The following is a 21,312-nucleotide window of genomic DNA, read 5'->3' on the forward strand; positions in this document are numbered from 1 at the left end:
TGAAGTGCACTTAGTTTTTAATGAATTCAATGATATTTTGCATTTTTTCCTCAGAAACCATTCTCAGTTCGACATTTTAAGTTTCCTTTCTCTTTTCTGTATTTTTTTTGTTGTTTATTGTCAAAACCATGATACTCAAAATTGTGCAAAAGTGTTTTCCAAATACTTTTTGGGAAAAAGTTGTGTACACAGGCTGAATCTGTAGTAGCATAAACATATTGTGTTGTTTTAAGCAATATTGCAGAATTGGAACCAAATTATAATCTTAGCAAACATATTCTGAAATGTATTATTGCAGAATTGGAACCAAATTATAATCTTTGCTAACATATTCTGAAATGTATATTGAAACTACATTTGAAATATCCTGCACTCCTATCATTCCTTTTGAATGCAGCTGGATAACTTGGACAAAAAAAATCTGGTTCACAACATTCCAACCAAGGACAAAATAAATCACTCTAAAATTAGGTTCCCTGGGTGAATTAAACTAAGAACCGTGCAACTTCCAGGATAATGAGTGGAAGAAATTTTATGAAAATTGACACTGTCACTCACATAAATCTGTGAAAGAAAGTTTGTGTTGACAACTTTGACATTGACACCAACATAGTTGGCGAACAGCCCATTTTAATACAGCGAGATATTATTTAGAAGCTCAGCTTTAACCGAACTCAAGGACACTAACTGTGGTTATTGATGTATTCTTCAGATTATTTGAAACTAAGTTGTAGCGTTAAATGTAGTCAAGGACATTTTCTCCCTCATATTAGCTAAAAGAGATTTTAATGCAAAAAAAAATGAAATAAAGGTCTTAATGTCTTCCACACGTCTGTCTATAAGTATACATAGAAACATAGAAGATAGGAGCAGGAGTGGGTCATTCGACCCTTCGAGCCTGCTCCGCCATTCAACGAGATCATGGCTGATCTTAAAGTTCAGTACCCCGTCCCCGCCTTCTCTCCGTAACCTTTAATACCCTTATACTGAAGAAATAGATCTAATTCCCTCTTAAATAGATTTAATGAACCTGCCTCGACTGATTCACCACCCTCTGGGTCAAGAAATTCCTCCTCATCTCGGTCCTAAATGGTTTGCCTATTATCCTCAAACCATGGCCCCGGGTTCTGGATTTTCCCATCCTTGGAAACATCCCATCTGCATCCATTCTGTCCAGTCCTGCCAGAATTTTATAGGTCTCTATGAGATCCCCTCTCAATCTTCTAAACTCCAGCGAGTACAATCCCAATTTGCGCAATCTTTCCTCCTAAGTCGTTCCTGCCATTCCAGGTATCAGCCTGGTGAATCGCCTCTGCACTCCCTCCATTGCAAGAATATCCTTCCTTAGATAAGGTGACCAAAACTGCACACAATACTCCAGGTGGGGTCTCACCAAGGCCCTGTACAGCTGCAGTAAGGTATCCTTGTTCCTAGACTCAAACCCTCTTGATATGAAGGCCAACATACCATTTGCCTTTTTAACCGCCTGCTGTACCTGCATGCTCGCCTTCAGAGGCTGGTGGACAAGTACCCTTAGGTCTCTCTGCACTTCCCCATCTCTTAATCTATTGCCATTCAAATAGTAATCTGCCCTCCAGTTTGTATTACCAAAGTGGATAACCTCACATTGATCCACATTGTAGTGCATTTGCCATGGATCTGCCCAGTCCCTCAATTTGTGGAAGTAGATTTCCAAGTTGGTAAGCAGTGGATCTGCTGTCTAATCTCCACAATACATCATGTGAAATAAAGTCTGTGAGATTATACTTGATGTCGTCAATCAGTTAATTTCATTGACAGAATAAAGCAAAACTTAAGATGAGGAAACCAGTCATATAAAAATTATATAGGTAAACTGGAGGGGGAAAAAAAAGAGTATTGAAAAAGGCATGTGCATTGCACAAAAATGCTGGAGAAACTCAGCAGATCTTTTTAACTAAATTTAAAAAAATTCTGTTTAACTAAATTGAAAATGCAAGCATGTCGCTACAAAGATTTAAAAGGCACGAGCATTGTCAAAGAAAATGAATAATTATAAAAAGACGAAGGGAACAATTTGATATAAAGAAATATTTCAGACAAGTTTTATTCGTGCATTTAATAACTGGTGAAAGCATTAACAAAACAGGTCAGAAACTTCAAAATAATGCTGTGGAATAAAAATAGTCAATAGAATAATATAAAGGTCTGGATTTTCTGGGGAAACGTTGGTGGCTCTGCACAGGCTCATGATTTCCATACATGTGTAAACAAGCACATGACTCCAGCACTCATCCAAGTTCTGATGTCAAACACCTCATAAAACCCAGCAATGGAAACATGAAGCATCAGTTCCCAGTGCTTGCACCAGGGGAACCATGTTCACAACCATCACCAGCTTAGATTCCTCCATTAGAGAAAATATGGATGAAAGGATGTCAGTATCAGTATTTTTTTTAATTGTTTGAACTTATTTAAATGTCCTGAGATATTTTTGTTTCGGGCTCTTAATGTATTATTCATTTATCACATTTTAACTGTTTGGAAACATTTTAGAATTTGTCTTAACACTCCATTCCCTAATGACGTTGACTACACAGAATCATGTGACCAAACTTTATCCACTATTCTTGCTTTGGGATAAAAGGCATTTTTTGACCACACCAAGGTTGATTAAAGTACTGAAATATAAACGAATAAATGCTGGAGGAAGTCATCAGCCCTCACAGCTTCCACAGGAGGTAAAAAGATAGGTAAAAAGACGCTTTGGGCTTGAGCCCTTCCTCGGGGTGCAAGCAAAGAGCAGGCAAGAAACCAATATAAAAAAAGCTGTGAAAAGGGAAGAATTGGACAGGGAGGTGAACAGACCAACAGTCAAAAGGTATTAATTGGATATGATAGGAGGAAAGGTGAGAACTGATAGGGAGGAAGGGTTAGTTTTTGGGTCTGTGAAAGGAAAGAGAGAGACACACAGAGAGAAACAGCTGAATTATTCCAAAAATGAAAATAGCATAGTGTGCTCCAATGTGGTTGTTTCACAGGGGCTCGTTTTACACAGCCTTCCTGTGTTGAAGAGTTTGTCAGAGGGCAAACTCTCTGATAAATGTGAGTGGACACCGTCGCGGACGTGCAACCTACATCCAGCACACATCATTACTACATGGTCATCATAAGTGACGATGTATTCATTAGGCCCATGGCTGCGGTCACTTTTGACTGTAGCCGCTCCCCAAAAATGTGTAGGGATACCAGTGGAAATGTTACAGGATGGAATTTACATAATTAACGTAATAACCGGAGCAGAAAATCTCTTAAAACCTTCACCGTCTGTGTAAAAGTGCTGATTTCCTCCAATTTGTGAGTGGTCTCAGTCTGGCAGGGCACGAGACCATGGATGGACACGGAAGCAAGAGAATGGGGTGGGGAAATGAAATGGGTTGTCACTGGGAAATCCATGCTATTGCAGTGGACAGAGCTGAGGTGCTCAACAAAGCAATCACCCAGTCTCTCTGATGTAGAGGAGACCACGAAGGGAGCACAGGAACCCTGAAAATTCAAAGGTGAAGTGAAGCAATGCTTCATTTGGAAGAACACTTTGAGGCCCCGAATGTTGGTGAGGGAGATGTGGGCACAAGTGGAGCACCATCTCAGTAATGAAGAGGGTCAAGAACTTCAAATTCCTGGGTCTGACCTGGAGCCTCCATGTTGATGTCATCACAAAGAAGGCTCGCTACCGGCTAGACTTTGTGAGGTACCTGAGGAGATTTGGTGTATCACCAAATACTCTCAAACTTCTACAGGTGTACCATGGAGAGCATTCTGGCTGGTTGCATCACTGCCTGGTAAGGTGGCACCAACTCTCAATAAACCCCAGAGGATTTTTAACTCGACCTGCGACATCACAGGCACCAGACCTCACCCCATCGAGGACATCTACATGAGGCGATGTTTTTAAAAAAAAAAGCAGCCTCTATCCTCAAAGACCACCCACCACCCAGGCTATGGCCTCTTCACTCTGCTACCATTGGCAAAAAAGGTACAGGAGCCTAAAGATGAGCACTCAACGACACAAGGACAGCTTCTTCCCTTCTGCCATCAGATTCCTGAATAATCAATGAACCAAAGACACTGCCTTACTTTTTGTGCACAATTCTTTTACAGTAATCTTGTAAGATGGTTACAATATGAATGCTTCCACTACGATGCAGCCGCAAAACCCCGAATTTCATGATTTGTTTCATTGAAATAAATTCTGACCTCCTGCAAATGCATTAATAAAGTCGCTATTAAAGCCAAATCAAACTGGCAATTTAAGAGAATCCAAATAGATATTAAAACTTGAAAAATTTTAAAAAGTAGAATTAGAGAGGAATCATGTTTAATTCCAACATTTCACAGGTGGTCTACTTGGAGTTACCCATTGCTTCAGTGGTTTCAGTCAACTGTAAATAGAGCAATGTCGCTCCCTTCTTAATGTCAACAAAAATTCAACATCACATGTTTATTCCTTCAGCAGATATTTTAAGGTATACAATGCTAAAAATACATGGTCAATATTTCTTTTGTTCAAGCAGTATTATTATTGGATGCATTTTACTGACTGCAAGACATCTGGGCATGATCAGTAAATGCAGCTTTGTTGATGTTGCCCATACCCTTAACAAAAGCCTAAAAAACTAATTAGGCATGAGATACCCTGCAGAACAAACAATGCCAGAATTAGTATTTCTACAGGAGAAATTAAATTATATCAAAGGTGAAGTCCAAAATGGAAAATTATATTTCCAATTTCCAATTACAATTCCATTTGATGCAGTGGCCAGCAGGAATTTCCTGACAGTGAATGCCCTGAATTTTTTCCCTCTTTTCTACCATTTGATAAACCTTAAATATTCCCAACTACAATCCACTTTAAAAATGTTCCCACAGTTTCAAACAGTACTAATGTCCTTCAATTGCCATGCATAGGTACAACATTTTATTGTAAATACTGATTAGAAAGCAATTATTCATCTTTTTAACATCCTCCATTAATCAAGTCTTTGTTGTTCTGAGGGCCTGTTTGTTCAGTATAATGGCACAGAATTCCTTTTTCTTAAATTGAGCCTGTGTGTGTGTGTGTGTGTGTGTGTGTGTGTGTGTGTGTGTGTGTGTGTGTGTGTGTGTGTGTGTGTGTGTGTGCGCGCGCATGTGTGTTCAGAAAAGTTCTTTGATTCACAAGTCCATCTCACTTCTCACTCTTCCAAGTTCACTGGTTGAAGGTAATTCTTATAATGCGCACAGAATTTAGCATTTATAAAGTTCACCAGGCTTTGGTGCTTGAAAGGTAAATGGTTACTGCTCAGGAAGGTTCTTGTCAGTTTTCAGAGAGAGATTTGTTGCTCATTGGACACCCACAACTGATCTCTTTCGATCAGCCACTTCAATGTTTTGCTGAAGAAACTTGCCCCATCAGGGTTCTCCAGATGATAACCTCTTTCTTTCAGGTCACCACAGAGTTCCTTTTTGTTTCCCTTATTTCAAGCAAAATATTATGCAGCCAGTCCTCTCCTTTTGTATGGACCACAAGGGCTGGACCAGGCTGAACTAAGAAGTAACAACCCATCTTCCAAATGGGGTTTTTCCACAAGCTTGCCAGCTTGTCCTGTTCCAGTCCTAGCTGTTGCTACTGAACTGTCGAACTGAATTCTCTCTCTCACACTCAGAGAAACCCACAAGACCCTCTTAGAATAGCCAAATGCACTCAGGCAGACTGCAGCTCCAGACCTAATCTTCCAAGTTCATTCATCTCTTGCTTTCCAAAAAAATATAATACATTTATCCTCAGCAAGTCCAATCAACACCTACTTGTGAAGTCCTTAAAGGCATTCTTCAAAGTTTGTGCAAAGGCACTTGGAGTCTGAACTGTCTGGCTTGAACAGAGTGTTGGCATTTTAAAGAGATCTGTTTTGAAGTGTTTGAAACTGGGTCACTCGCGCTGAAACAGCATTGTGTTAACCACTATGGCCAACCTTATTACGTGGCAATAAATGGAACCTTGAAACATGGCATTACATTTGATAGCTGATGGAAATAAATAGTAAGACCAAGAGATCTGAAGGTACAGGTGCCTAGATCCTTGAAGGTGGAAACAAAGGTAGAAAAGGCAAAAGCATCATTTGCCCTACTTGTCTTTTTTGGTCCGGGCACCGAGTAAAAGAGTTGAGACATTATGTTACAATACAACACATTGGTGCGACTGCACTTGGTTAACTGTGCGCAATTCTGCCTAGCTCTAGGAAAGATGTCATTCAGCTGGAGAGGCTGTAGTTTTGTTCCCATGGAATATAGGAGGCTGAGAGATACAAAATCATTCAGGGCATACACAAGTTGGATGGTTAGTCTAGTTCCCTTCTGAGTCCATAAATTTGTTTTGTCTTTTAGCCTTACTTGGTCACCAGTGTGGAGTTCCAGTAGGTTTTTTGTTCCTCAGTCAAAGTAATACTTTTGCTTTTCTTTCTCTTGTTCTTTGGACTTCTTCACTTTCTTCTCCTCTTTTGTTTTTAGGAGGTTCTCTTCAATGGGTAGGTTTGATCTTAGCCCACATCCCACAAGGAGCTATGCTGGTGACATACCACACCCGAGTGGCATTGTGCAGTATATTAGCATGCTCTGGTAGAAGTCCGTTCCACATTCTTTTGCCTTGTACATAAGTAGACCATTGGACTGGGGAAAAGGAGGACTTGACGTGGTGTGTACAAAGTTCCACTCTTTGGCAAACTGTCGGAACTTTAAATTGCAAAACTGGGGTCCATTGTCTGTGAAGACCTCACTTGCCATGCCATGTCTGGAGAATATGGCTTTCATACCATTATTACAGCGCCTGATGATATCTTGATGGGTCTCGCTGGCTCTTCTGTGAGGTTTTTTTAGTTCACTCCATGACTTTTCATGCTCGTGATCCCACACCCATTCAATGTTCTTTTCTGTTAGTCTTCTCAATGGCGGCATCTTTTCTGAGAGATTGGATATGAATTTACCCATATAGTTGACCATTCCATTAAACCTCTGTATGTCCTTTTTGCATTGTGGCCTTGGCATCTTCCTAATAGCAGACACCTTTCTGGGTTCTGGTCCAATGCCCTCACTGCCAATAATATCTCCTACAAATGTTAGTTCTGTCACTCTGAGCTGGCATTTCTCTCTATTCAGATTCAGGTTTGATTTCCTTGTCGCTTTCCTTAGTCTCTCATCATGCTCCATTCTCATGGTTCCCCATACTATGATGTCATCCACTGAGGTATGAACTCCATCCAGGTGCTCATAGACCATATGGATAGTTTTGTGATACACTTCAGGAGCTCAGGCAATTCCGAATGGTAACCCTAGGGATCTGTATCTGCCGAATAGACTATTGAACGTGCACAGTCTTGAACTTGCTTCATCCAATTTTAACTTCCAAAATCCTGATAATGCATTTAACATGCTGAAAAACTTTGCATTTGCAAACTGTGACATGATTTTTTCATGTGTTGTAAGTTTAAAGTGATCTCTCTTTATTGCTCTGTTTGGATTTCTTGGATCCAGGGAAATTCTATGCTTTCCATTCTTTTTGTCCACAATAACAAGTGAACTCACCCACTCCATTAGCTCATCTATCTTCTAAATCATGTTCAGGCTTTTCATCCTGTTGAACTCTGCCTTTAGTTGCTTTTGAAATGCAAATGGAACTTCTCTGCATGGATGTATTATCTTTTATTCTCAACATCCATCCAATCTCTGTTTTCTTTCTTGTTTTCAGTCACAATGTCTATATAAAATTCCTCTATCTCCCTTTCATCTACTGCATGAACTTTGCTTTGTTGCACTTGGTTCCTACAGCAACTGGCATAATGGTGTCTTTTGTTGCACTTATAGCATGTTTTACCATATGCTGGACACTTTTTTGGTAGGTGTGTACTGCATCGACGACATGGCTTTTTATTTTCCTTTTCATTTTAGTTCGCTGGCCATGCCTCTCTTTCCACTTTGGCGCACTTTTTGTTAAACAGTTTATGTCTGTTCTTGCTCACTGCATCCACGTTGCATCTAGTTTCACTGAACAGCTCTTTTGCCTGAATTTTTACAGTTTCTGTAGCTCTACAGAGTGCTCTGGCTTTTTCCAGGTTTAGATTTTGCTCTCTTAGCAGTCTTTCCCTTAGACTATTATCTGAAATACCACACACAAGTCTTTTATCAGCGAGTCGTTCAGTCCACAAAATTCACACGTTTTGCTTCTGTTTCCCAATTCAGTCACATACTGATCAATACTTTCTTCTGTTTTCTGTATACACATGAAAAATCTATGCCTCTCAAATGTCATATAATATTTAGGTATGCAGTATGCCTCAAACGGTTCCATTTTTTTTTTCAATTTCATTTTGTCTTCTTCAGCAGCAAATGTGAAGTCATTATATACATCCAGGGCTTCATCACCCACAACATGTAAGAAAACTGAAGCTTTCACTTTATCACTTTTCCCGTCAGCTCCAACTGCCACTCAATACAATCCAAAATGCCGTTTTAATCTGTTCCAATTTTCAGCCACATTACCTGTCAGCTGAAGTTTCGCTGATGGATGTAATCTTTCCATGCTTCACTATGTTAGCTTCTCTTCACTGATCAGTTGCTGACTTTAGTTTTTACCTTTTGAAGTATTTCCTTCTAATTTCATTCATCCCACTTCTGACGCCATGTTTCATCTTGTATTCGTACGTGTGAGTTCTCAAGATGACACATGGATGAAGGAAAAGGTTCTTTACTTTAAAGTTGATATGAACAGCACCATGAGGCTGCACGTCTCCATGACAGCTCCAGCATGCTGTGCATCTTCTGCTCTATGTCAGCTCCTGGTGGCAGCCAAGTATAATCAAACAGAAAGGCATTGCTAGTTGCCTTGCAACCATGATCACCATCATTGCATACATACACCTCACAATTTTATAAACTTCTACACTCTAGGGAGAAAAGTCCCAGCCTCTCCCAACTCAAGCCTCCCATTTTTGTGAATCTTTCCTGCACCCTTTCACACAAGGGGTGATAGGTATGTGGAATGACCTGCTGGACAGAATTACAAGTGCTCCCCTACTTACGATTTTTTTGAAGTTACAATGGTTTGAATCAGTATTTTAAATTTCAAATTCCAATCTGTTCCCGTGCCTGTGATATGTGGTACGCCACTCTTTTGCGATGCTGGGCGATGGCAGCATCACACGAGAGTATTGTACAGCATATTCTCCCAATGCTGACTCAACCACGCTCAGTCTCTGGAGTGATCAAGCAAATGCACTGTAAACAACCCATCATGTCTATTAAATGGCCATGTGTGTCTCCTGCTTCTGGTGAGTAAAAAAAGAGGAAAGCTTTAGCATCCCCACCATCTAGCAATTAATTTTAGTTCAATGCTTCATTCTTCATGCCCAGTGTGCTTTCAGCTGTGTCCGTTAATGATTTTTTCAGTGTTGAATTAAAGCTATTCAAAATGTAATTATTAAAAAATGGTTGGTGCAGTATTATTTTCCGACTTACAATTCTTCAATTTACAATGGAACGCAACCCCATCGTTAGTTGATGAGCACTTGTACAACGTTTAAAAGACATTTCAGCAGGTAAGTGGAGAGGAAAGAATTAAGAGGGATATGGACCAAATACAGGAAAATGCACAAACTAAAGTAGATAACAGTCAGAATGAACAAGATTGGCCACAGGGCCGTTTCTGTATAATGCTACAACTCTGGTTTAGTTTCAAGCATCGACAGGGCAGGGGGGGGGGGGGGGGTGGGGAAAAAAATTGCACTGAAAATTGAAGATAATAGCTCAGGATTTTTTAATGTTTAATTGGGGATTATTTTTGTTCATCAAATTGTAGAAAAGTAACATTAAGGAATTTGAGGGACCTCAAAATGGTAGTGAGATTCCTTCTGCAATTCAGAAAAATGAGGTAGCTAAAGATTAAACTTTTGGAAACTTCACACACATCATAAGCTGTGTGATTAGATATGATACCAAATAATCACTCCATAACCAATAATACCACCACAGATAGTGTTCACGGAGAGTCCTCCTTTACATTGGAGAAGCCAAATACAGATTGAATGATTGTTTCATGGAGCACCTGCACTCAGTTGGGTAGGATGATCCGGAATTATTCATTGCATGCAATTTTAAAATCTCAATCCCACTCCCTTACCTATTTCAAACTTTGCCTATCTGCAACCTCCTTCCCCACTATTAGGAAGCTTCTCATTGTATATGTCCCTTTGTCACCCATTTTCTTTAAATACCTTGTTCAATTGTCATGCTTCTTATTACCAAGAGCCCAAGACAAAAAACATTGGTTTCCTGCTGAGTTTCTCCAACACATTTGTATATTGCACTCAATCCCAGCATCTGCAGAACCTGTTTGTTTTCTTATCACCTGAATTATAACCCCTCCCCTTACACCCTACTCCCACTCGCACCCCAGCTCTGCTTTGAAAACTGTTAACCCGCCATTCTCCTAGTTCTGACAGCCAAGACTGATTTCTCCTAACACAGATGCTATTTGAGTGGTTGCATTTATCCAGGGTGTGTATTTTTTTTCCTCCAGATTCCAGTATTTTCAGACAAAAAGAATGCAAATGCTGAGATCCGGATCAAAAAAAAAGCCATCTACAAATTTGCCGAGGTCAGCAGAATCACAGATGGCAATGCGGAAGTGTACAGGAGGGAGATCGATCAACTGGTTGAGTGGTGTCACAACATCAACCTCGCACTCAGCAAAACCAAGGAGATGATTGCGGACCAGAAGGAAAGCAGTAGAATGTGAACCCGTCCTCATCCCGGGGTCAGCATGGAGAGGGTTAAGAGCTCGAAATTCTTGGGTGTCAACACCTCTGAGGATGTCCTGGAGCCTCCATGTCGCTGCAACCATGAAGGTGGCTCACTAGAGGCTATAGTTTGTGGAGTTTGAGGAGATTCAGTAGGTCAGTGAAGATTCTCAAAACCTTCTATAGGTTGCTTCACCGTCAGGACAGGTGGGAAAGGGGGGGGGGGGGGGGGGGGGACTCCAAAGGGTTGTTAACCTGCGACATCAAGGTCACCAATCTTTACTCCAAGAGGTGGGGTTTTAAGAAAGCAGCCTCTCACCTCAAGGACCCCCCACCACCCAGCCCACGCCCTCTTCGCTCTGCTACCATTCGGGTAAAAAGGTCCAGGAGCCTGACGGCGAGTCCTCAGCGGCACAAGGACAGCTTCTTCCCCGCTGCCACCTGATTTCCGAATAAACAATGAACCACAGACACCCCCTCAATTTTTCTTGCACTATTTTGGGGCGAATTCCAGTTCTGCCGGAGGGACTCGGCAGATGAAAGCAGCATCTGTGTTGGGCAATGAAGAATGAACGATTTGTGCCCAGTTTTCCTTCGGCAACAGTCCAACCGGAATCTCGATGAAGGGTTCTCGACCCTTTCCCTCCACCTTAACCCGCTTCTTGTATTTTACTGGGTTCCCCAGTTTTAATATTTCGCATAGAGAAAAAGTGGTTTAAAAATCAACGTGAAATCGGTCTTAATGTGCGAACAAAGTTGCAGGGTCGTGGACAGTTTCAAAGTGCAGTCCACGATTTGTAAAGGGGTCGCTTCCAATGCAAGCTGGCCGACACGCTGTATCCAAACTTCCTACAGGACTCGCAACAATACGGAGCCCGCCGTCTTCAGACAAAAGGGGGGACAGGTCGCTTCCCTACCTTAACTGCTCGCCCGTAATTAGCACTTCAGCTTTGTAGTGCCTTTCGGTCGCTTTCTTCTTCACACTGTTCTGAAAGCTTTCCATGCTGGCCCGAATCCCCGCACACCCTGCTCCTGCTGGACGCGCTCGACACCCGGGGTCCCGGGACAATGTGCTGAACGCTCGCCACTTCACCCCCGTCCAACTTGGGCTGGCTCCGATTCTGCCCTCTCCCGGACAGGCTGTCACTGACCGAGTGATTCCCCCCTCCCCCTCCCTCCCCCTCCCCCTCCCCCTCCCCCTCCCTCCCCCCCTCCCTCCCCCCCCCCTCCCTCCCCCCCCCTCCCCCCCTCCCCCTCCCCCTCCCCCTCCCCCCCCTCCCCCTCCCCCCCTCCCCCTCCCCCCCTCCCCCTCCCCTCCTCCCCCTCCCCTCCCCCCTCCCCCCCTCCCCCTCCTCCCCCCCCCTCCCCCCTCCCCCCCTCCCCCTCCTCCCCCTCCTCCCCCCCCTCCCCCTCCTCCCCCCCCTCCCCCCCTCCCCCTCCCCCTCCTCCCCCCCCCTCCCCCTCCTCCCCCCCCTCCCCCTCCTCCCTCCTCCTCCCCCCCCCTCCCCCTCCTCCTCCCCCCCCCTCCCCCTCCTCCTCCCCCCCTCCTCCTCCCCCCCTCCTCTCTCTTGTCAATTCAACATTTGCACCATCATTCCAGATTTGCACGCAAAAATCACAGCATTGCTCAGATTTTATGTTTAGAATAAAAAAAACCACCTGAGATGATCACTCCGGGCGGATCAGTCAAGATAGGACAGGCTTGAGTGACCAGCTGACCACTTCCCTTTCGTCTTATCTCTCTTTTCATTAATTGTAATCTCTACAAAGATCCGCCTGGGCTTTATTTCGTGCATCTCCTCCACTTCATCCTTTTGTGAATGGTACAAGTCAGATGTTGTGATATGGGGGGGGCTGGACACGAGAGGGAGGGAGAACGCGGATAAAGAAGATCGTGTAGCCAACACCGCCGTCGATCGCGAGGGATTGCGACCCCGGGTCGCAGGGGGCCCAATCCGGGCCAGCCAACCAGCTGCCGGCCTTGCTCAAGCCGCGCCCCGGTGGTGACACGCCCGGCGGCCTTTTAAGGGCGGAGCTGCAGCCCTATCAAGCCTATCACTCCCTTGGGGTGCAAGTCTTCGTTCGATGATGCACTCTGATATCATCTCCATCTCAAACCTGCTAACAGCAATGAAAGAACATCAGTGCGTGACAGGACATTCTCCATTTCAGACATCTGGTAGGGTCTTCAGGTTGCATTTGGGACCAATAGTTGGAGAAGAGCAACAGCCTCAGTGGCAGAAGAGCCACGATAGTGTTCAACCCTACGATTTTCATGTCCTTAATAATAGGCATTTCTGTTTCTATTCTCTGCTGTATTGTTCTCCAACCATTCTTAGAAATTTTAAGCACACAGATCTTAAATCATTTTCTTGGTCAATGTGCTACCAACTCCTGCTGCATTTGCTTTTCTTCCCATTTCTCTGATGCGTGCTGTTTCTCCCCATTCAATATGGTTACACATCAGTGCAAATCCAGGTCTTTGCTGGAAATTGTATTGATCTTCGAAACAAGGCTTGGTAACCCTGTGATGAGAGATGGGTTCTAATGATCTTTCTTAGAAAGTAAAGGCAAAACAAAAAGCTGCAAATGTACAAGTTGAGAACTGTCAGACCAATATTAAAAGGTGCAAGAACAGGAAAAATTAAAGCTGAACAGAAAAAGGGTCAAATGAAAAGTGGCAGAGATGTAAAAGACAATAAATATGATGCACATTAGGGAACTGATGACAACAGTGCAACTTTTATTTCAAAATTTAGAAGACCATCCACTGTGGCCGCAGGAGCTGCAACACTTGCACCCTCACCACGGTCTGGAGCCCCAAACAGGCCTTTCAAGTGAAGCAACACTTCACTTGTACCTCCACAGGACTGATTTACTGCGCCCAGTGCACCCCTTTGTGGCGTTCTCTACATTGGAGAGACCGGATGCAGATTGGGAGGCTGATTCAGTGGCTCCACTGTGCCACCCTCAACTCCAGGAGGTTCCTGCCTACATCACATTACATTGTGGCCAGCTGTGCCTCAACTCGATTGGGAAATTACAGGATAGCGACATGTGAACTCCACCTATCAGTTCTGTAGCTACCATCTTTCTATTTCTGTAGCTACCATCTTTCTATTTCTGTAGCTACCATCTTTCTATTTCTGTAGCTACCATCTTTCTATTTCCTCTCAGGCTGATGCTGGTCCGTTTCCTTACAGCTGGCACAATCTAGAAACTTGGACGAATTCCTCAATTATTTAAAGGGCCCAAAATCAACACATTCCACAGTGCATCATGTGAGGAAAAGCCACAGCAAGGTTTTTGGGGTCTGAAGGTTTGGCAGTTAACACACAAAGCTGTCAAGATTCAGAATTCAAAAATATTAAAACTCAGAATATCATGGTAATTATTAATAAAAAAAACACCAAGCACTTCAAAAATGTTGCTGCCATCACAAATAATGAAGGAAAAATGTCATCTTCCTTATTCTTGGGTATCTACCTCAAAACACCAAACTCCACTAGAACAAATGGGCTTCCAGGTTTTGTGTTGCCTAATTGGTCAGTTTTTAAAAATGATAGAAATTAAATAGATAAAGAATAACTGTGGTTTATGGAAAAATCAGTAGAATCAAACCATCTGACTGGAAGAAGTAATAGTCAAGAAACACAAACATTGCCCCCAGCCCCTTACTCATGAAAAATGCACCCACCAATCTCTTTGCTTCTTGTCCCAGCTCAAAAAAAATATTAAATTGTATTATTCATAGGCAAGTTATCCTGATAAAAATGTTACCTGGACATGGGCTGGAGTAACAAGGAGAGGGATGATAGGCTAAATAGTAAACAGTCAGTCTTTTTTCCAGGGTAGAGGAGCCGAAGATTCAAGATCCCAAGAGGCACCTTTTTTCACACAGTGGCTGATACAAGGAACATGTTCCAGAGTGGTAGAGGTAGATAAAATTGCAATATTTAAAAGTACATGATTAGGAAAGGTTTAGAGGATTCAGGCAAATAGGTTGACATTAATTAGAGAACTAGACAGTAAAAAAAAAGTCAGAAATGCTGGAGGAACTCAACCACTTTTGCAGCATCCATAAGAGGTGAAGACATATTAGCGATGTTTCGGCCCTGAGCCCTTCTTCAAGGTATAAGCAAAAAGATGACAGTTATCTTAACGAAAGACGAGGGAGAGGGGATGGAAGAATGGGAGAGGGAGGAGTCCAGACTAACAGCCGAAGATATTAATTGAATATAATAAGAGGAAAGGTGAGAATTGATTTTGGCTCTGTGAAAGGAGATGGAGGGGAAAAGGAAGAGATAGAGAGAATTAGAGGAAAGGAGACAGGAAATGAAGATGGAAGGTTTGAACAGAAACTGGATACATTGGAGGGTGCCCAGATGGAAGACTAGGTGTTGTTCCTCCAATTTTCAAGTGGTCTCAGCCTGGAAGTGCACGAGACCATAGACAGATATGCCAGCAAGGGAATGGGATGGGGAATTGGGCATAGACAAGGAGTAATCTGTATTAGCCTCAGTGGACTTTAGTGAACGGTGATTGAAAAACAAAATGAATTTAATTTATATATAATCATGATTTTATGAGAGTTTGACTGGCTTACTTATATTTGGTTCTGATTTTAGGTCCTTCTGGTAAATGGCTATTTGATTTAAAAGGTATATTTCTTCGAGCCTCTCTGGCTTCTCTAGAGCAAAGCTATGAAGGGAGAATTTGCACAGTGGGAAATATGCCAAATTTTACCAACCTGACAGAAACTGTTTTAAATGGATTAGTTAATTACTGTGTATTGGCCATATGCCTCACTTACACAAAATAAAAAGAGGTTTCCCAAATAGCTGCAAGGACAATTCTGAAACAATAGTCAACTCAAGGAAACTTGGCATACAATGTGGATTTCAAATGCTTGGAGTCAAGCTGCTTCCTTATTATACCAGAATTGTATAAAACAGGGGAAGGCAAAAAAAAAATACAATCTTAAAATATTTGAAACACAAACAGCCGATAAAAAGAAATTAACTACCATTTGGACGATTGCTTGCTTTCCCAAGATTGAGACTGGAAGTCTTAATCAGCAGGTGAACTATTTGTTGGTATAGCTTCAAGTTTTTGGAGTATGCGGACTTAGTGATTTTAATTCATGTCATCAATCAGTAGTACTTCTTCAATAGTGCCACAAGCTGTCTCTGATAAGATTGCTGTGATCTAATATCAACTTAAAATACATGTGGATTACTACCTGCTCAGAGATATATATACATTTCTGCTGACATTGTTCTGCCACTATTCAATGTGCGCAACAGATTTCTCAGGTTACAGAGGAGACTGCTGTTTAAGTAACAGGTACTTGGTACAAAAGAACCCTGCAGCTAATAAATAGGTCATTCAATTTTCCACCAATGAACAATCTCATCTATTTCAGTCAGCTGTTTCTATGGATGGTCTATTTACTGTTAACCTATTAGTCATGGTTTCTATGCCACAATTAAAATTAGTGATAAGAATACAGAGGTCAACAATGTTATTAGTTAATGTTTTAGGGCACAAAATATACAATTAAAAATTTTAAAATCAATGGATGGAAATAGCTTTGGCTCTTAGAGCAAACATTTGACCTAATGGTTTTAAATTTTAGATTTCTGAAAAACTGAGAGACGTGTTTACAAAATATATTCAAAATGTTGTTAATGAATCCTCTATTCTAAAACCAGGTTTGTGGTAAAGCATGCAAATGTAACCTCATACAGGAATATGTACGTCCAATAACAATTATAGATCCTTGCCAATTATGTCATGAATTCCTTCCATACAGCACACAATTTCATAACTTTAAGAACTACTTAAGTGACTCGTGGTGTAAGCTTTAAAGGCTCACAGAGCTGCTCTAATATTAACTGGAAAGGATTAATATTTAGTCATGGTTCTCCCTGCTGACATTAAAAAAAATCAAGAATGAAAAGTCAACTGATCTTAAAGTCAAATAATCTTAACAAAATTATTTCAGATTCCATTTAAGAAACATAAATAAAATGGGATTCGACACGTACACATACATATAACCTAATTTATCTGTGTAACCTATGCACCAAGGAGAAATATTAGAATTGCAGAGATTGTAACCACACCCAAGTAAACAAACTAGTTCCAGAAGCCTCTCCCTTAAATAAGGATCTTGAGAAGTATAATCCTTGAATGTGATGACAGAAGGCTTTATGTTTCAACACCTGATGCCAAAAAGAGAAATCAATTTCATTTATAGCACTTTACAGAAAAGTTTAAAAAATATTATGTCTGTACTCATCTCCAAAGAGACCATCGAGCAAAACTAGACATCACAGAAAAGTTTTTGCTCACAGTTGCTGAAAAGGAACAAATTTCAACCGTACCTCAGAAAGCATGTTTCATAGTGTATGAAAACAAAAGATGTTTAATTATGTGGAAAACACAGCATTCAGTCTCTAAACCACAATTAATCAAATTGGAATTCTGACCCTTGACATTTCTGCAATCTGCTGCTTCCCAATATACCTGTACTATTTATTTTTAAAGCATCAATTTCCGGTATTGATTTCAAATAGTGCAGCTGTAGGGGGGGTCCATTCTATCATTCATCGTCCCTTATATCAATTACCAGTCCATATTTATGGAGGAAGGAAAATAAAACTCAGCGATGCTGGCTGGAACTGCACATGACTGCTATGCTAACTTGAGGATTTTTTTTTTGTTCCCCATGCAAAGGCATTGTCTGAAGGCAGAAACCTCAGTGCATGTTAAGTTATCTAGATGGGCATTGGATATTTTCTAGTCCACCGTACCACTCTGAATTTTGAAGGAGGCTAGTTCAGCTATTCCAGGCGCACAATTCCTGTCGAATTGTCAAATAAATGTGCTCAAATATGAGAGGCCAAAGTTCTCTCCTGACAACAGGGGCTGCCTATTACCATAATAAAACATTTTTAAAAGGCCAATGTCTTATCTATGCTATAGTCACGCCGTCACTCTAGGTCATCAATTATATAAAACTTCGTTAAATTAGTGACTCGTGCTTCTATCAGTGGCTTTGGCCTCAGCAGCCAAAGGCAAGTGAACACAAGATTTGAGAGATGCTGCATCAAGGATTTAAAACAAAGCACGTGGCTGGAGATGACAGGTATCTCCACTGACTTTTCCACTCCATTGTGTCTGGGTAACTGTTCCCAAGAGAAATTGAAAATTGTTGCTTATTTTGTTGTTTCTGTTGGAAGCCTTGAATTTGTCATCTGCTGCTGAGCTGTTAAAATATTCCACAAAAGGTTCCTCTGATGTCTTAATTTATTGATTAAATAGAGCAAACAGCAGAAAAAATAGAGGGATAGAGACGAGTGGTAAGGTTCTGTTAGGTGGAATTCAATGTTGGTAAATGTGAGGTCATCCATTTTAGAAGGAAAAATAGTAATTCGGACAATTAGTTAAAAGGCAAAAAATTGCTGCTCGCTGCTGTGCCTGAGTGTGTGTGCACATGAATGACAAAAAGTTAGTTTGCAGGTACAGCAAGTAAACAGGATTTTGTCCTTTATTGCCAGAGACATTGAATTTAAGAGCAAGGATGGTCTGCTACAACAGTACAGGGTACTGGTGAGGCCACACCTGGAAAACTGTAGAGTTCTGGTCTCCTTTCTTGAGAATGAATATATTGGCAGTACAGAGGAGGTGAAGGGGGATTCTGGAAATGCATGGGTTAGCTTCTGAGAAGAGATGGAATAGCCTGGGAGTATACTCATTGGAGTTCAGAAACAGGAGCGGGGATCTGATAGCGCAAAGTTACAAAAGGAACAGACAAGATGGAAGCAGGGATGTTATTTCTGGTGAGACTAGCGCCTCAAAAGGTCCAGGAGAGTAGATTTAAGACAGATGTACAGAGGAAGTTGTGGAATTCTTGCCCAATAAAGTAGTAGATGCTGCCTCATTAAGTGTAGTAAGACCAGAATTTATAAATAATTGGGGAATTAAGCATTTTGGAACAGGCAGGTAAGTGGAGCAGGGTCCATGATCTTGTGGGCTGGTGGGCCAGATGACATACTCCTGCTACAAATTCTCATGTTTTAACCAGTCGAATTAACAAACATTTATAACTGCCGACTCCAGATGCCAAATATATGTGTTTCACATGCGATGCTCAAAGTGGACACAGGCTTCAATTCAGGTCCCTCAACCCTCCGTTGTAAATGCTGGTTAATTAAACATATAATAGATGCTCCATGAATACTTCCAGCAGTATGCATGATGTTTCTGGAACTTCTCCATTACAGATCTTGGTCATCAACTCGTTGAGTATATTCCAAGTATATTCCATATATACTCAGGCTATAAAAAGAATATATCAATGAATATTTACAACATTTTTTAAATTTTGATTTCAAATTTTCAATATCTGCAATTTGTTTTTCAGTATGTTTCATTCAGCGCCACAGAAGGTTGAGCACCATAACATCGAGCACTGACAGACCCCAGGGCTGCATGCTCAGCCCACTCCTGTTCACGCTATTGACCCATGAATGTTTTGTGAGATCCAGCTCCAGAGTCATCAAATTTGCAGGTGACATAACAGTCTTTGGCCTGTCAGCAACAACAATGAGTCGCACCATAGATAAGAAGTGGAAAATCTCGAAATGGTGCGAAAAAAACAACCAGAGTCTCAATGTGGACAAAACAAAGGAGTTGTTCGTGGACTTCAGGAGGACCAGGAAAGACCACCCTTTACTACTAATCAACAACTCTGCAGCAGAGAGTGGAGAGCACCAAGTTCCTTGGAGTTTATGTAACTAGTGACCTATGTCGAATACACATCGCCTCACTTGATAGGAAGGCAGCTGAACTTCCTGAGAAGACAGAAACAGACAAGGCTACCAGCCACTATTATGCCAACCTTCTGCAGGAGCTCTATCTAGAGAAATGGATTGGAAGTCAATCCGCAGGTCCATAAGAGCACCAGAGAGGATCACTGGTATCTCCCTCCCACACACCCCACCCTCCCCCAGTAACTCTTATTTATCAACAACCTATTCACTGGCACTTAGCTTAGGTTCTGCTAGAAGCACAGTGCTCCAAACTGTATATATGTAGGGAAGAAAAAACAGTAGGCAATGTGGGTGGTTATTGAGCCACAAAGATCATAATTAGTTCTGAACCTCAAGACTATTTCCAGGTCTAGTCTTGTGGTGTTAATTTCCCGAGTGTGCAAATGGACATTCAGTGACAGAGAGGTCAAAATCTTCTGAAAATAAATCTCTCATTTCAATCGCAAGTGGTCATTTTCTAATCTTAGATCCTCCAACTAGATCACATCTGGGAATCTATTCCGTTAATCCCTCTCACTAGTCTCTTTTCCCACTGGCATCCAGTTAATTGTCCTGGGTTAGGAAGCCGTTTGTGCTGTTTCCACTTGGCACTGGACCTCTGACTGCTTTTCCACTGAACATAACTCATCCCCGGGGATCGAAGAGAAAGTTGTCCTTTTTCCACTGGTTTAATCAGCACTCTGGCATCAGCTGACACCTGCTCAAAGTGGAACACAGGCTTCAATTCAGGTCCCTCAATCCTCGGTCGTAAATGCTGGTTAATTCAATAGATGCTCCTTGAATACTTCCATCCTGAAATATGGACAAACCCAGTATATGGATGCAAATAGTCCCCAGCAGTATGCATGATGCTTCTGGAACTTCTCCATTACAGATCTTGGTCATCAACTCGTTGAGTACATTCCAAGTTCATTCCATAAATACTTGGGCTATAAAAAGAATGTATCAATGAATATTTACAGCATTTTTTAATTTAGATTTCAAATTTTCAATATCTGCAATTTGTTTTTCAGTACGTTTCATTCAGCGCCACAGGCGCTGATTTTGACAACGGCAGGCTGATTGTTATCCTTTTCCACTGGACCTTAACCAGTTAATTCCCTGTTCATTCCTGGGACAGAGTGCCAGTGGAAAAGGGGCTACCCTTGCATGCATCAAGGGATAATGTTTTAAGCTCCAAGTTTTATCAATTTCTCGCCAATGGTTAACTTCTTCATTCCCAGAATCAATTCAGAGTCTGCCCACTCTGCTTAAACCAAATAGGCAAGGAGACCTCCACTGGACTTTGGTAACATCCACCAGAATACATAGCTCCTTTCAAAGAGGAGAAAACTGACCCTTCTAGTTACTTACAGCATTGCATATTTTTTCTATGCACTTCATGACCAAGCAAATCCTTCTATTCACCAACTTTTATTGCACTCAATATTTTTCTATTCTTTCTTCCAATGTGGGCAGCCTCTTAATTCTACATCATACTTCATCTACCCTCTTCATTTGCCAACCATTAATCTCTAAATATAAAAGGAGACTGAATCCTCCTCACAATACATCAAGCCGAACAGTTTACTTATCAACAGTTTCGGATACAATTTCTGAGTTAATCAGACAGGCAATGCTCTAATGCATTTTTTTTCCAGCTAAGACCCAACTTTGAATGACGATGT

General features: G+C 41.6%; 1 protein-coding gene across 4 annotated transcripts in view; it reads right to left on the bottom strand.

Moving 5' to 3' along the window:
- The window catches only part of LOC138735659 (DEP domain-containing mTOR-interacting protein-like), a 55,968-nt gene extending 44,043 nt beyond the window's left edge, over window positions 1-11,925 (bottom strand). For all 4 annotated transcript variants that reach the window (XM_069883811.1, XM_069883815.1, XM_069883812.1 and 1 more), the window contains exon 1: window positions 11,723-11,925. In XM_069883811.1, the coding sequence (XP_069739912.1) occupies window positions 11,723-11,808 (86 nt within the window). In that variant the 5' untranslated portion in view covers window positions 11,809-11,925. The remainder of the gene's footprint in view (window positions 1-11,722) is intronic.
- Between the last annotated feature and the right edge of the window lie 9,387 nt (window positions 11,926-21,312).

This window comes from Narcine bancroftii, chromosome 6, assembly GCF_036971445.1.
Source record: "Narcine bancroftii isolate sNarBan1 chromosome 6, sNarBan1.hap1, whole genome shotgun sequence".
NCBI classification, from domain to species: Eukaryota; Metazoa; Chordata; class Chondrichthyes; order Torpediniformes; family Narcinidae; genus Narcine; species Narcine bancroftii.